Genomic DNA, 15457 nt, shown 5'->3' on the forward strand with positions numbered 1-15457 from the left:
AGCACGGGCTCTAGGTGCGCAGGCTTTAGTTGTGACATGCGGGTTCAGTATTTGTGGCTTGCAGGCTCTAGAGTGCAGGCTCAGTAGTTGTGGCACGTGGGCTTAGTTGCTCTGCAGCATGTAGGATCCTCCTGGACCAGGGCTCGAACCTGTGTCCCCTGCATTGGCAGGTGGATTCTTAACCACTGCGCCCCCCCCCCCAGGGAAGCCCTTTACCATTATTTCTTCAAATAGTCTCTCTTCCCCTTTTCCTCTTGCTTTTCCTACTGGTGCTCCCACAATGCACACGCTGGTCCTTGTGGTTGTGTCCCACTGGTCCCTTAGGCTCTGTTTGCTTTTCTTCAGTGTTTTTTCCTTCTGTTCCTCAGTCTCTGTTTCCAGTGTCTTATCTTCAAGTTCCCTGATTCATTATTCTGTCTGCTCAAATCTGCCTTTGAATTCCTCTGGTGAATTTTTCATTTTAGTTATTGTACTTTTCAGGTCCAGAATTTCTTTTTGATTTTCTGTCTTTATACTGATGTTTTCCATTTTGTTCACAAATCGTCTTCTTAACTTTCTCCACACCTTCCTTTATTTCTTTGAGCATCTTTAAGACTTCTGTTTTAAAGTCTTTGTCTGATATATCTGCCATTAAGTCTTTTTCAGGGACAGATTCTTTTGAACATTTGTTTTTCTTTCAGTGGGCCATGCTTTTCTGTTTTTTGTATGCCTTGTGATATTTTGTTGAACACTGGACATTTTAACTTAATAATGTGGTAACTCTGGAAGTCAGATCCTCCCCCCTCTTCCCCAGTGTTTGCACTTTTTTTGTTATTGTTTTAGGTTGTGTTGTTGTTGTAGGCTGTCTGTGTGCTGAGGATCAGCCTGAAGTGTAAACTTAATGTCTAATTACGTCATTTCTGAGCTTTTACTTGGATATGTGCAATCATTTTCTAATTTTCCCCACATACTTAGTTTGATTTTTCATGTCCTAGTCTTTAATGTCTGACTCCTGAAAAGGAAAAGGCAAAAATGATGGTGGGAAACAAAAAGCGACAGCTCTTTAAATATTCTTAATGCTACCTCAGCCAGAGGGTAGGGGCTTGCAGCAGTGACTACCCTCCTCTTTGTCTGCATCTCTGTGATCAGCAGCCGCAGTCAGCAACTGGAGCACAGATACTCAATATTTGGGGGACAGAGTCCTTTTTGCCCACTCTTGCTCCCCTAAGCTGTGTATGGGTGGCTCCAAGAACATGTGCACAGCTGCTTGCCATGTTGTTGGAGGGGGTGTGGATAGCTACTACTGTGCTAAGAGCTGAAATGGCCCACAATTTACTGTAATGTACGTTTAAGCCTTCTCCATGAAGTTGCAAGCCTTCAGCGGTCTCCAGAGTTCCAAAAAGGTTGTATCAGACAGATTCCGCCACTGCAATTGCTTCCTAGTTGGGGAGATAGGTTCCTGGTGCTTCCTACTCTGCCATCTTCCTAGAATCCTAGATTATTGAGTTTTAAACTCAAGTCTTGTGTAGATTTGCTTTTAAAGAAAAAAAATCTTCTTGTGAACATCTAATTTGGGCAAAAAAATATATGCTACTAAGACAAATTTTCAAATAATAAATAAAACTACAAAACCATAAGACCCATATCCCCAATTCATTCAAAATAGCATCATTAATTGTAATGGACCAATGATGTTTTGCTCAAAGTAAATTACTGCTATGAATGAGAATATGCAGGTTATCTTTTTATTTTGTGGTAATACATACATAACATAAAACTTACCATTTTAACCCTTTTAAAGTTTATAGTTCAGTTCACATTGTTGTGCAACCATCACATCATTATCCATCTCTAAAATGATTTCATTGTCCCAGAGAGAAACTTTGTACCCAGTAAACAATAACTCCCCATTTTTCCATTTCTCAGCCACAAGTTCTTCCTTGAGTTCTGCATATCTATCCTTTAATGTGATTATAGTTTTCTTATCAGTTTGCTCTGTTGGAAATACCTTGAAATTTTCATCCGTAGTTTGCTGTGTCATTGTTTAGTATTCACTTGGAAGGAACTCATTTATATAAAGATTATCTCTGTTCTTTTTTTCATTAGCTTTATCTATTTAATTTTCAAAAAGCAAATACAAAAGAGCATGTTGTAGTCTCTCAAGATGACATAGAATATACTTATAGTGATATTTTAAATTAGCATTAAAACAAAGTTTAAAAAATTTCTACAGGCTTTATACAAGTTTTGAAATACGAGTGTGAAGATACAGTTAGGTTATTCTTTATAGACATGGTATAGGGTCATAAGAACATAGGTTAATGTAGTGGAATTAGAAATAGAAAAGGAGGGATAGCTATGTGGGGGAGCAGAAAAGCTGACCTCAGATCCAGATGTGAGAGGAGTAATAGAGCGAGAGTGACCCTCAAGAAATGGAACCTGCTATAGCAGGGGACAGATTTTATCATTAACAAGAGTAGGGAAATTTGAAGGAAAAACTAATTTGAAGAAGAAAACATTTGATGCTTTATCAAGTTAAATCTACCTTGCAGGAAGAAGAGATGATTAAAGGTGTGTTTTAGGAGTTACTGGCATAAAAGAGCTGAGATTAATCATCAAATATTCTTCTGGAATGAGGGAATGCATATTCAGAAGAGCAGAGGCAAGAGTGTTAGGGTTTTCTTCTAACATGGGAGACAAAAAGCAGGGACAGTGGAAGACCCAAGATGTAAAATGAGAATCAGGATAATCCTGCCCCAGAAGGAAAGGAAAGCATGTTTAAGATAGTGGAAGTCAGCAGTGTAGAATGTGGCTGATAGCATGATGGCAATAAAGGATTACAAAAAATATCATTTAATGCGATTATTTGCTGAAATTTTACTTTTTTCAAGGAAAACAGAGCTATATGTTTTCAGTGCAGAATATCTGATTACAGTGTTGTTTAGAGATTATGCTATTTGTTATTCGTTTGGAATTTTTACCTCTATACTCTTCAATTTCACAAGAATCCCTTTCTTAGTATAAAATGCTTTGTGATACTTCACCTGTTTTAGAATTTGAAGCTAGCTGATTTATTTTGTTTTTAGGTTCATCATATCTTTTAAAATAGTTTGAGGCGTCTTGGGATATCAGACATTTAGGTTGGAACACTTTAAATATTCCAGCCTAAACAGACATTTTAATTTTACAAAGTACTCCTGTTATAATTTATTTTATAGCTGTTTCTAATATGTAGGAGAATGGTATTATAACTTGGTTAGGTTTGTTTTATATTGAGATTACTGATTGCAGTGTTAGTAGCCACATTGGTTTTAAGAAAAATCTTACTGGTTTTAAGAAAAATCGTACTAGTTTTAATGGGAAGAGAGTAAGAAGGATAAAATGGGAATGGTTTGAAGAAATTTATAGATATTAGTTGAAACACTTGTTAGTGGTTTCTTTTTTTTTTTTTTTTTTTTTTCTGCAGTACGCGGGCCTCTCACTGTTGTGGCCTCTCCCTTTGCGGAGCACAGGCTCCGGACACGCAGGCCTCACGGGCCTAGCTGCTCCGTGGCACGTGGGATCCTCCCAGACTGGGGCACGAACCCGTGTCCCCTGCATCGGCAGGCGGACTCTCAACCACTGTGCCACTAGGGAAGCCCGTTAGTGGTTTCTTAATTGAAGTAATTATTTGTGGTATTTGCTTTTTAGAAAATCATTTCAAGAAATATACCAAGCAGATTCTGAAGGATGGGAATTGTCAAAAGATCTGAGAAGTCATCTTGGACATTTAGAATCAGAACTTCATTTTCTAAGTACGCTTACTGGCATCAGTATAAGACATTACTCCAAGAAGACAGAGGACCTAACGAGCACTGAGATGGCAGAAAAGAGTAAGCATTAGTTTCTTTCTTTCTTTCTTTCTTTCTTTCTTTTTGGCTGCACCATGTGGCATCTTAGTTTCCCGACCAGGGATTGAACCTGGGCCCACAGCAGTGTAAGTACTGAGTCTTAACCACTATGCATCCAGGGACTTTCCAGAGTAAGCTTTCATTTTAATCTAGAAGTGGTATTGAAGTTTACCTTATTATACATAGGAAATTGGTTGTCTTATCATTGAATTAAAATTCTGCAAGATAACGATTTGAATGTGTGGTTGTGGTAAACTTGTTTCGTCAAGTGTCTATTCAATATCACAGTGTGTGTAATACTCTTAAAAGCTGCCTGAGGTAGATATTAAAGAAGACACAGTCTGTCATTATGTAACTTAATAGTCAAGTAACAGCCATAAACGACTTTAAGAACAGAAGCAGCATTAATTTGTAAATCTTAGCTGTTGTTCACTACTGACACGAGAGCTGTGTCATCTGTGGTGGTCTGCTGCTAATGAGCATGGCCTTGTGGCCAAGATAAATATTTCAAGAACTGGACCATTTGGCAGAGGAGGGTTTCTGGTCCCAATGACTTACGTTTTATTACCAAGGATCTGTGATGCACTAACAAGTAAGGGGAAGCTAATTCAGCTGTGCGATTGGATGTTGGGAACTTGGTTTAGAAGAAGGAATCACTTTAGGAAATGCTTCCTGATTTTTCCACCAAAACAACCCTCATGACCAGGGAGAGGAAGAGTGACCCTCAGAAGGTGGTGGGCAGCTCACCTCAGTAAAACTTTGAATTACATGTAGAAATGAAATTTAGACACTTCAGGTACTTGAAAGGAATAGATGGAATACAGAGAATATGGAGAGTGAGATTTTACTGTACAAAAGTCTCAGTCTTTCTATTTTGAGCCCCAGGTTTACCCCATCTGTAGAGGTACTTGGTGGTGCCCATTCAGAATGCCTTTGAATGGGCTTGATTCTGAGCTTTCCCCATTGCTGGCTTAGGTTTTAATTTTCCTGGATCTGCCAGGTTAGTTCCACTTTTTCGTGTAATATCTAGCTTATCCATCTGATTTTCAGCTTCTAAAATTAGGTTACTCTCATCTTTTTCTCTTTATCCTTGTAAAATTGTGCCCTTCTGGGTGAAGGGGCAATATAGGGGTAGATTAAGAGGTACAGACTATTAGATATAAAACAAGCTATGAGGATATATTATACAACATGGGGAATATAGCCAATATTTTATAATAACTGTAAATGGACTATAACCTTTAAAAATTGTGAATCACTATATTGTCCACGTGTAATGTATATGTATTGTACAGCAACTATACTTCAGTTTTAAAAAAAACAGAATTGTGGGGACTTCCCTGGTGGCACAGTGGTTAAGAATCTGCTTGCCAGTGCATGGACACGGGTTCGAGCCCTGGTCCCAGAAGATCCCACATGCCACGGAGCAGCTAAGTCCCTGTGCCACAACTACTGAGCCTGCGCTCTAGAGCCTGCAAGCCACAACTACTGAGCCCGCGTGCCACAACTACTGAAGCCCACTCGCCTAGAGCCCGCATGCCTCAACTACTGAGCCCGTGTGCCGCAATTACTGAAGCCCGCGCGTTCTAGCACTCACATGCCGCAGCTACTGAGCCTGCGTGCTGCAACTTCTGGAGCCTGCATGCCTAGAGCCCATGATCTGCAACAAGAGAAGCCACCAATGAGAATCCCTTGCACTGCAACAAAGAGTAGCCCCCACTCACCACAACTGGAGAAAGCCCATGCGCAGCAACAAAGACCCAACGCAGCCAAAAATAAATAAAATTTAAAAAAAAAAGAAGCTCTACCAATTTCTTTAAAAAAAAAACTGAATAAAAATTTAAAAAAGAGAATTGTGCTCATTTAAAAATACCTTCATTAGCAAAAGTAGATGGTAATAAAGTCAGAATAATGGTTATCTCTTGAGGGGGACATAGTGTATAGCCTGGAAAGGGCATGAGGGAATGTTATGGGGTACTTTAAACTTTCTGTATATTGATCTTAGTGGCGGTTACATGGGAAACACTTGTAAATATATATATATATATATATATATATATATATATATATATCACGCTGTATACTTAAGAATAGGGCATTTTATGCATTTGAGTGTATTCATGTTATACCTAAAAAAATACTTTTGCTGTCATTTTAGTAAAGTTTTGAGAGTTAACTGAGGTAAATACATGGATTTAATTTATTGTCTAACTAGAACCAGATAATGTTGAAAAAATGAAAAATATCTAACAGTTATCATGATTCAAATTTGTCTAGGGTCATACTAGCATATTTCTGTTTCTTACCTTAATCTTTGGTATAATCAATAACTAGAAAGTACAAGTTGTCTTTAATCTTATTTTGCAAAGACGATCAATTTGGTGCACATTCTTCCAGGTAGTTTCAATGCAAATACACTTTCACACATACACCCACGTATATTATAGGTATCCACACAAAATTAAATAATAGATATTTAAAGGAAATTGTTATTTGCAAACAAAAATATTTATTTTTATGATTTACAGGTATAAAGAAAGTTCTGCAGAGACACAGATTATCAGCAAATTGCCACATGATTACGTTTCAACTTGAATTTCACCTTCTGGAAATCCAGGTAAATTAAGAATACATTGTGATAGATAACACAGATTCTGCTGCTATGAAATAAAAACTCCCACACCCCAGTCTTCAGCAGTGGCTGAGTTGAGGAGACGTTCTTGAGCTAGGGCCCCCTCGTAGCACATTTGTGCGAAGTGGTACCATTAAAAAATTTTTTAAGTATGAATACCCCAGCAACTGCGTGCAGTAGGATTGTTGCTGAGAGCATAGTGCTTTATTGGAGGGCAGTTAGTAAGATGTTCCTGGGCTTCCAGTGCAAGCCCCGAGGTCATGGGAACAGTCTTGGATGCCCTCAGTCGTCAGCTGATATCTCAGTCATCTATTATCTATTAGTTATCTATTGCCACGTAACATTTTCTCCCAAATTTAACAGCTTAAACCAGCAAAACACATTTATTATCTCACCATGTTCTGTGGGTCAGGTATTTGGGAGCAGCACAGCTGGTGTTCTTGCTCAGGGCCTCTCCTATAGTTGTGGCCATGTGGGATCACTACAATCTGAAGACTGCTCAGGGCTGGAGAGTTAGACTTCAAGGTGGTTCACGGTTATGCCAGCAAGTTATACAGGACTGCTGAGACACAACATAGGAGGAAGATACTCTCGGTAGGATTTTCACATAAAGTCAGAAAGCAGAATATTAACGTGCAGCCCCTGGCCAGGATAGGGCAGAACAAGACTCAGACGTCTTCAAAGTCTGGCTCCAAGAAGAATGGGATCCAGGCATAATTTTGAGAAATGATCAATCCTGGGCACATGCTTTGATAGCAGAAGGCAATTTCAACCCGTTGGTTTTATGAGTTTGGGCTTACAGGGGGTATGTATAGAGGAGAGGAACAGGGAAGGGCAGGCACGCTGCCTTGGCCTCAGTTCATCAGATAACTAAAGTGGATGTAGACCAGTTGTGACAACCAAGTCATATGGGTCTGCTGCTTGCTTGCATTCGCAGTCATGTGCCTGGGTTCCTCATGCTTATCCTCAGCCACAGAAACAGCCTCAAGTTGTCCCTTTTTGTATGCAACAGGAGTTGATGTCACATATCAGAAACTGCCCCCAACTAGTCAAGAGTAACTGGGTCCAGGTATCTGGGCTAGAGGTTTTGCTTCTTGAGAACTCTTTGCAGTCTATGTCCGTGGTTGTCACCACAGACCCTGGCAGGCTGAGAACTGACTGAGGGATATCTAGGCCTCTCATCTGATGGCAGAGTTTCCAGCTTGCTCCCACCTCAGAGTATCCCCCTTTAGTCTGTCAAAGTGAACAAGAACATCCACAGTGTGGCATTGCCAAAGCCGGTTGAGTAGGATGTCATGGACATGGATGATGAGTGTCCCTAGGGAAGGTAAACTGTCCCCAGGTTGGCACCAGGCCTTGGAGCCATGCAGAGTCCCCAAGATGATATTGTAGTTCTGTATGACCTCAAACATCATCTGCTAAAGACCAAAAGAGAATACAGACCCAAATGGGTTGATCTCGTTTAGGATAAAAAGCCCATGCCAGGACTCCAGACTTCTCCTTTGTGTGGCCCAGGAATTCCTGGATGTTGTCTCACTGCATCAGGATGCATAGTTGGACAACTGCCTTTTCTTTCCTTATGGCTAATGTGATCCTAAGCTCAGAGTGGTGAGATACCAACTGCTTACCTGCATTCTGGCCTGCATTAATGGCCAGGCCTATAATCTGTGTCAGGTTGGCAGAGTCAGAGGTCCGAGGTCTAGTTCCATGTCTGAGAACATCTGCACTATCAGTGTATACATTGTCCAGGAAACTGCTCAGGATCATTCTAGTTGCCTTGGGGTCCTACAGGCTTTTTCTGCTGTTGGCTTTCACCTTTTTTATAGTCACTCCCTGACTTATCTGGAGAGAAGCTAGACTGCTAGCAAAGTCAGGCTTATCCTTGGGAGGATGTCCACAAGTCCAGCTGAAAAAAGAAAGACTATCCTCTGAAGTTGAGGTGAATGAGCTGCTCAGTGGAGCTATACATTCCAGGATAGGTTGTGGCCAGAGATTGATTAGTGTGCTCATTAGTGGGGCTTTGGCCTGAGAGATAAAATAGACTGGAATATTTTAATTTCATTTTGTTGAAGTTCCATACTGTGGTCACCTTAAGCCTCTGAAGAAAAGCATCAAGTGGTAATTTGATCACATCATGAGTTAGATCAAGGATGAGGTTTCAGTTTGAGGGCATTTTTTATAATGCAATGTGCTTCTTAAGAATGGCTATTACCTGACCAGAGGCATTCCCAGCATGAACTGGCACTGGGCCCCTGCAGCTCCCACAGTAGCTTAGCTTGATGGTCCTGGGTGGCCACCATGAAGCCACATAGACAGGACCAAAGCCGTGTGGGCCTTACCATACAGGACCTGCTACCCCTGCTATATTGGCTATGCTCCCTACCTCCTACCAGGCAGTAGTGGCACCAGCCCAGACCTCACCCTTTAAGCTAATATTCTGATCCTCATACCACCAAAGCATGATTGAAAATTTTGTAACCATTTAGTATTAGCCTAAAGTTATACTGTTAACTAATATGCTGAATGAATTAGAATTAGTTGAGCTGCACATAACAGAAAATTTAAAAATAAGGAAGGTTCAAAGTACTAGAAGTTTATTTCTCTATTGCTTAAACAAAATTGCAGGATATGTTTTCAAGGGCTAGTATGGTGGTTTCATGATCATCAGGCTCTGCCGTCACCCATGTGACTTCCAAATCATGGTGCAGTTATCACTTTAGCATTTCAGACATTGGGAAAGGGCTGGGCAAACCAGGGCTCACCTTTTCCATTGAAGGACACTTCTCAGAAGTTGTAACACCCATCATTTTCACCTACATTCTAATGGCCAATAAATTAGTGCAAGGGAGGCTGGAAATTTAGCCTTCATTATGCATGGCCATGTAGCCAGTGAAAAAATTGGAGCAAGAAAGAAGTACAAGTATTGGGGACTACCATCAGTTTCTGTCCCACATGCTTTAGGAGATGCAGGAAAAAAAATATAAGGAGAGGAACAATTTATATTCTTTGAAAGACATAGAACACAGTAATTGCTGAATCTCTAAAGGGACATAAGTTGTCATTATATACATTTCAAAGTATGTAGGTGCTTTTCAACTGCTTGGTTTTAACTAATTTGCTGCAAAAAGAGCATGCTGTCCCAGGCTATGTTAAGAACACTCCCTTTCTCTCTGCACCTTTCCAGTTTTATGATTTTTATTATTTATTGGTAAACCCTCAGATGTTCTAGACCTACTTGGGTAAGTATATTTTTAGAACTATATCTCTAGTGGAATTGCCAGGTTAAAGGAGATTTACATGTAAATTCTGATTGATAGTACCAAACTGCCTTCTAAAATAATTTTACCATTTTACATGTTGAGCAGATTTTTATAGTTGAGACTGATAGAAAAAGAGCAGTCATAAATAAATAGCAACCTTCTGTGTTCTAAAACACTTTTTAAAACAAAATTTCCACTAGAGGGAGACGTTTAACTATCAGAAGATTAAAAAGTAACCTAAACAATAAAATTACCTTACTTATAGAATATTGTTATAATAAAATCATGGTAGTACAATGTTAGAAACCAAAGTGACCTAAAATCATATTAATAGAATGCTGGGACCAAAAGTGACCTTATAGATTATCTAGGTCAACCCTCTTATAGGGAAATACACCCAGAATGTTTGAATGATTACACATGTTGGCACAGCTATTATTGTCAGATGCAGTTGGAGCATACAACTCTTTTCCCCAGATTTACTCTCGGGTGTTGTTAGTGCTATTGTACTGTTTGTGAGGAGTTGCACGAACATTAGAATTAACATGTGTCAGCATTCATAGTCCATGCAGCGTAATAAGTCAAATGGGTGGCAGTTTCTGGGGGAAGTGGCAGTTAAGTATGTTTTCATAACTACTCTCCCTGAAATGCAATGAAATGAAAAAAAAAGATTCAAAAATAGGGAAAATTTTAAACTAAAAAGAATATTTGGTCCTGGCACAACTTCAACTACTGGGAGCTATAAAAACTAAAATTGGCAACTTGGATAATCACAAAGGTTTGAGAGACAACCAAGAACTAGGGCGGGGTTGAACCGTAAGGTTCATCTCCTACACAAGGCCAGCCCTTCAAGACTGGAGAGGTGACTGTTTCATCTAATGCATAGAAACCAACATAGATAATCAAGTAAAATGAAGAAAGAGAGGAATATGTGCGAAACAAGAAAGAACAAGATAAAACCTCAGGAAAAATCCTTAACGAAACAGAGATAAGTAATTTACCTGATAAAGAGTTCAAAATAATGGTCATAAAGATGCTAGCCAAACTCAGGAGAAGAATGGATGAACACACGGAGAACTTCAACAAAGATATGGAAAATATAAGAAAGTTCCAAACAGAAGTCCCCAAGCTAAAGAGTACAATAACTGAACTGAAAAATACATTGGAGATTTTCATAGCAGACAGCATGAGACAGAAGAAAAGATCAGTGAACTCAAAGACAAGGCACAGGAACTCACCAAATCAAAGCAGCAGAAACGAAAAAGAATGAAAAAAAAGTGAAGATAGCTTAAGGGATTTATGGGACAACATGAAGTGTGCTAACATTCACATTATAAGGAGTTCCAGAAGGAGAAGAGAAAGGGTCTGAAAACATATTTGAAGAAATAATGGTGGAAAACTTCCCTAAACTGTAAAAACAGTTCTCCAGATCCAGGAACCCTAGAGAGTTCCAAATAAGAGGAACCGCAAAAACCCCACACCGACACATTAAAATTAAAATACCAAAATTTGAAAACAAGGAGAGACTCTTAAAAGCAGCAAGAGAAAAACTATTGTTATGTACAAGGGAACACCCTAAAGACCTTAAGCAGATTTTTCAGCAGAAACTTTGCAGGTCAGATGAGAGTGGCATAAGTATTCAAAGTGCTGAAAGAAAAAAATTTCCAACCAAGAATTATCAACCCAGCAAAGTTATCATTCAGAATCAAAGAAGAGGTAAAAGAATTTTGCAGATAAGCAAAAGCTAAAGGAGTTCATCACCACTAAATCAGCCTTAAAAGAAATGTTAAAGGGATTTCTTTAAGCTGAAAAGAAATGGCACTAATTAGTAAGAGGAAAACATGAAAGTATAAATCTCACTGGTAAATGTAAATGTGTAGTATAGGTAGTGAATTCATCACTTATAAAGCTAATACAAAGGTTAAAAGACAAAAATAGTAAAAATAACTAACTACAATAATTATTTAAGGGATATACATGATAAAAATATGTAAAATCAAGAACATAAAACGTAGAGGGGGAGAGTAAACATGTAGAGCTTTGGAATGTGTTTAAGTTGTTAATCAACTTAAAACAGACTGTTGTAAATGTAAGTTGTTATTTGTAAGCCTCATGGTAACCATAAAGCCAAAACCTATAGTAGATACACAAAAGGTAATGAGAAAGGAATATTAGCATACCACTAAAGAAGGTCATTTAACCACGAAGGAAGAAAGCAAGAGAAGAACAGAGAAACTACAAAACACTAGAAAATAATGAACAAAGTGGCATTGAGTACATACCTATCAATAATTACTTTAAATGTAAATGGACTAAATTCTCCAATCAAAAGAAATAGAGTAGATGAACAAATAAAAAACAAGACCCCTCTGTACTCTGCCTACAAGAGACTCACTTCTGGTGTAAGGACACATATAGACTGAAAGTGAAGGGGTCGAAAAATATATTCCATGCAAATGAAAACCAGAAGAAATCTGTGGTAGCTATACTTATATCAGACAAAGTAGACTTTTAAAAAAAGGCGATAATAAGGGACAGGAGGGCACTACATAATGTTAAAGGAGTCAATTCAACAAGAGGATATAACATTTATAAATATTTATGCACCCAGCAGAGGAGCACCTACATATATAAAGCAGATATTGACAGACCTAAAGGAGAAACAGACAGCAATATAATAATAATAGGGGACCTTAAATTGATCACACATCAGTGGATAGATCAGGGAGAAAATCAATAAGGAAACATTAACCTTAAAGAACACGTTAGACCAGGTTGACTTAACAGATGTGTATAGAACATTCCTTCCAAAAGCAACAGCATACACATTCTTTTCAGGTATATATGGAACATTCTCCAGGATAGAACATATATTCTTAACTTATATATAAGTCTTATATATAACTCTTAAATATAAGAAGGTTGAAATGGTGTCAAGCATCTTTTCCAACCACAGTGGTATGGCTAGAAATCAATTACAAGAAGAATACTGGAAATTTCACAAATATGTGGAGATTAAAAACATGCTACTGAACAACCAATGGGTCAAAAAAGAAATGGAAGCAAAATAAAGAAATACCTTGAGACTAATGAAAATGGAAATACAACATACCAAACTTATGGGCTGCAGTAAAAGCAGTTCTGAAAGGGAAGACCATAGCAAATATGCCTATCTGAAGAAACAAGAAAAATCTCAAAAAACCTAACTTGATACCTCAAGGAACTGAGGTATAAAGACTAAGAAGAACAAATGAAGCCCAAAGTTACCAGAAGGAAGGGAATAACATAGATCAGAAGGAATTCCCTGGTGTTCCAGTGGTTGGGACTCTGTGCTGTCACTGCCAAGGGCCTGGGTTTGATCCCTGGTTGGGGAACTAAGATCCTGCAAGCCACTTGGTGGGGCCAAAAACAAACAAGCAAACAAACAAACAAAGCAAACAAAAAGCCTAGGAACATAGATCAGAACAGAAACAAATGAAATAGAGACTAAAAAGACGTTAGAAAAGATCAATGAAACTAAGAGCAGATTCTTTGAAAGGATAATCAAAATTGATAAATCTTTAGCTAGACTCACCAAGAAAAAAAAAAGGCTCAAATAAAATCAGAAATGAAAGATGAGTCATTACAACTGCTACCACAGGAATACAAAGGATCATAAGAGACTACTGTGAACAATTATGCACCAACAAATAGATAAACTCCTAAAAACAACCTTCCAAGACTGAATCAGGAAGAAATAGAAAATCTGAACAGGCCAGTTACTAATAGAGAGATTGAATCAGTAATTTAAAATCTCCCAACTAAAATCCAGTACCAGATGGCTTCACTGATGACTGCTACCAAACATTTAAAGAGGAATTAATACCAGTGCATCTCAAACTCTTCCAAAAAGAGGAGGAACACTTGAACTTACTTTACAAGGCCAGCTTACCCTGATACCTCAAACAGACAAGGGCACAGAAAAGAAAATTATAAGCCAATATCCCTGGTGAACATAGATGTAAAAATCTTCAACAAAATATTAGCAAACTAAATTCAGCAATACATTAAAAGAATCATTCACAATGATCAAGTGGAACTTATTCCAGAGATGCAAGGATGGTTCAACATTTGCAAATCAATCGATGTGCTACACCACATGAACAAAAAGGAAGGATAAAAAATCATATGATTATCTCAATAAATGCAGAAAAAGCATTTGGTAAAATTCAGCAACGATTTATGGTAATAACCTCAGCAAAGTGGGTATAGAAAAGCTTTTGCACAGAAAAGGAAACCATAAACAAGACAAAAAGACAACCCTCAGAACGGGAGAAAATATTTACAACCGAAGCAACTAACAAAGGACTAATCTCCAAAATATACAAGCACCTCATGTAGCTCAATATCAAAAAAACAAACAACCCAATCCAAAAATGGGCAGAAGACCTAAATAGACATTCCTCCAAAGAAGATATACAGATTGTCAACAAACACATGAAAGGTTGCTCAACATCACTAATTATAAGAGAAATTCACATCAAAACTACAATGAGGTATCACCTCACAACAGTCAGAATGGCCATCATCAAAAAATCTACAAACAATAAATGCTGGAGAGGGTGTGGAGAAAAGGGAACCCTCTTGCACTGTTGGTGGGAATGTAAATTGATACAACCACTATGGAGAACAGTATGGAGGTTCCTTAAAAAACTAAAAATAGAACTACTATATGACCCAGCAATCCCACTACTGGGTATATACCCTGAGAAAACCATAATTCCAAAAGAGACATGTACCACAATGTTCATTGCAACACTGTTTACAATAGCCAGGACATGGAAGCAACCTAAGTGTCCATTGACAGATGAATGGAATATTACTCAGCCATAAAAAGAAACAAAATTGAGTTATTTGTAGTGAGGTGGGTGGACCTAGAGTCTGTCATACAGAGTGAAGTAAGTCAGAAAGAGAAAAACAAATACCATATGCTAACACATATATATGGAATCTAAAAAAAAAAAATGGTTTTGACGAACCTAGGGGCAGAACAGGAATAAAGACTCAGACATAGAGAATGGACTTGAGGACATGGGGAGGGAGAAGGGTAAGCTGGGACAAAGTGAGAGAGGTGCATGGACATATATACACTACCAAATGTAAAATAGATAGCTAGTGGGAAGCAGCCGCATAGCACAGGGAGATCAGCTTGATGCTTTGTGACCACCTAGAGGGGTGGGATAGGGAGGGTGGGAGGGAGACACAAGAGGGAGGAGATATGGGGATATATGTATATGTATAGCTGATTCACCTTGCTATACAGCAGGAACTAACACAACATTGTAAAGCAATTATACTCCAATAAAGATGTTAAAAAAATAAAAAATTAAAATAAATAAATAAAATAGATGGCTAGTGGGAAGCAGCCACATAGCACAGGGAGATCAGCTCCATGCTTTGAGACCACCTAGAGGGGTGGGATAGGGAGGGTGGGAGGGAGATGCAAGAGGGAGGAGATATGAGGTTATATGTATACGTATAGCTGATTCACTTTGTTATACAGCAGAAACTAACACAACATTGTAAAGCAATTATACTCTAATAAAGATGTTAGAAAAAGATAAAGTTATTATAAAATGTTAAAAAATGTTGGTATGGAGGGAATATACCTCAAAATAATAAAGGACATATATGATAAGCTCACAGCTAACTTCATA

The 15457-nt window shown here is 38.4% G+C and overlaps 1 protein-coding gene across 2 annotated transcripts in view; it reads left to right on the forward strand.

Annotated features, from left to right (window-relative positions):
- Positions 1-15457, forward strand: part of CENPP (centromere protein P) — a 232136-nt gene that overhangs the window by 14376 nt on the left and 202303 nt on the right. For both annotated transcript variants that reach the window (XM_082636181.1, XM_082636182.1), the window contains 2 exons: positions 3670-3851; positions 6398-6486. In XM_082636181.1, the coding sequence (XP_082492307.1) occupies positions 3670-3851; positions 6398-6486 (271 nt within the window). The remainder of the gene's footprint in view (positions 1-3669; positions 3852-6397; positions 6487-15457) is intronic.

This window comes from Mesoplodon mirus, assembly GCF_964341445.2.
Source record: "Mesoplodon mirus genome assembly, chromosome: 1".
NCBI classification, from domain to species: Eukaryota; Metazoa; Chordata; class Mammalia; order Artiodactyla; family Ziphiidae; genus Mesoplodon; species Mesoplodon mirus.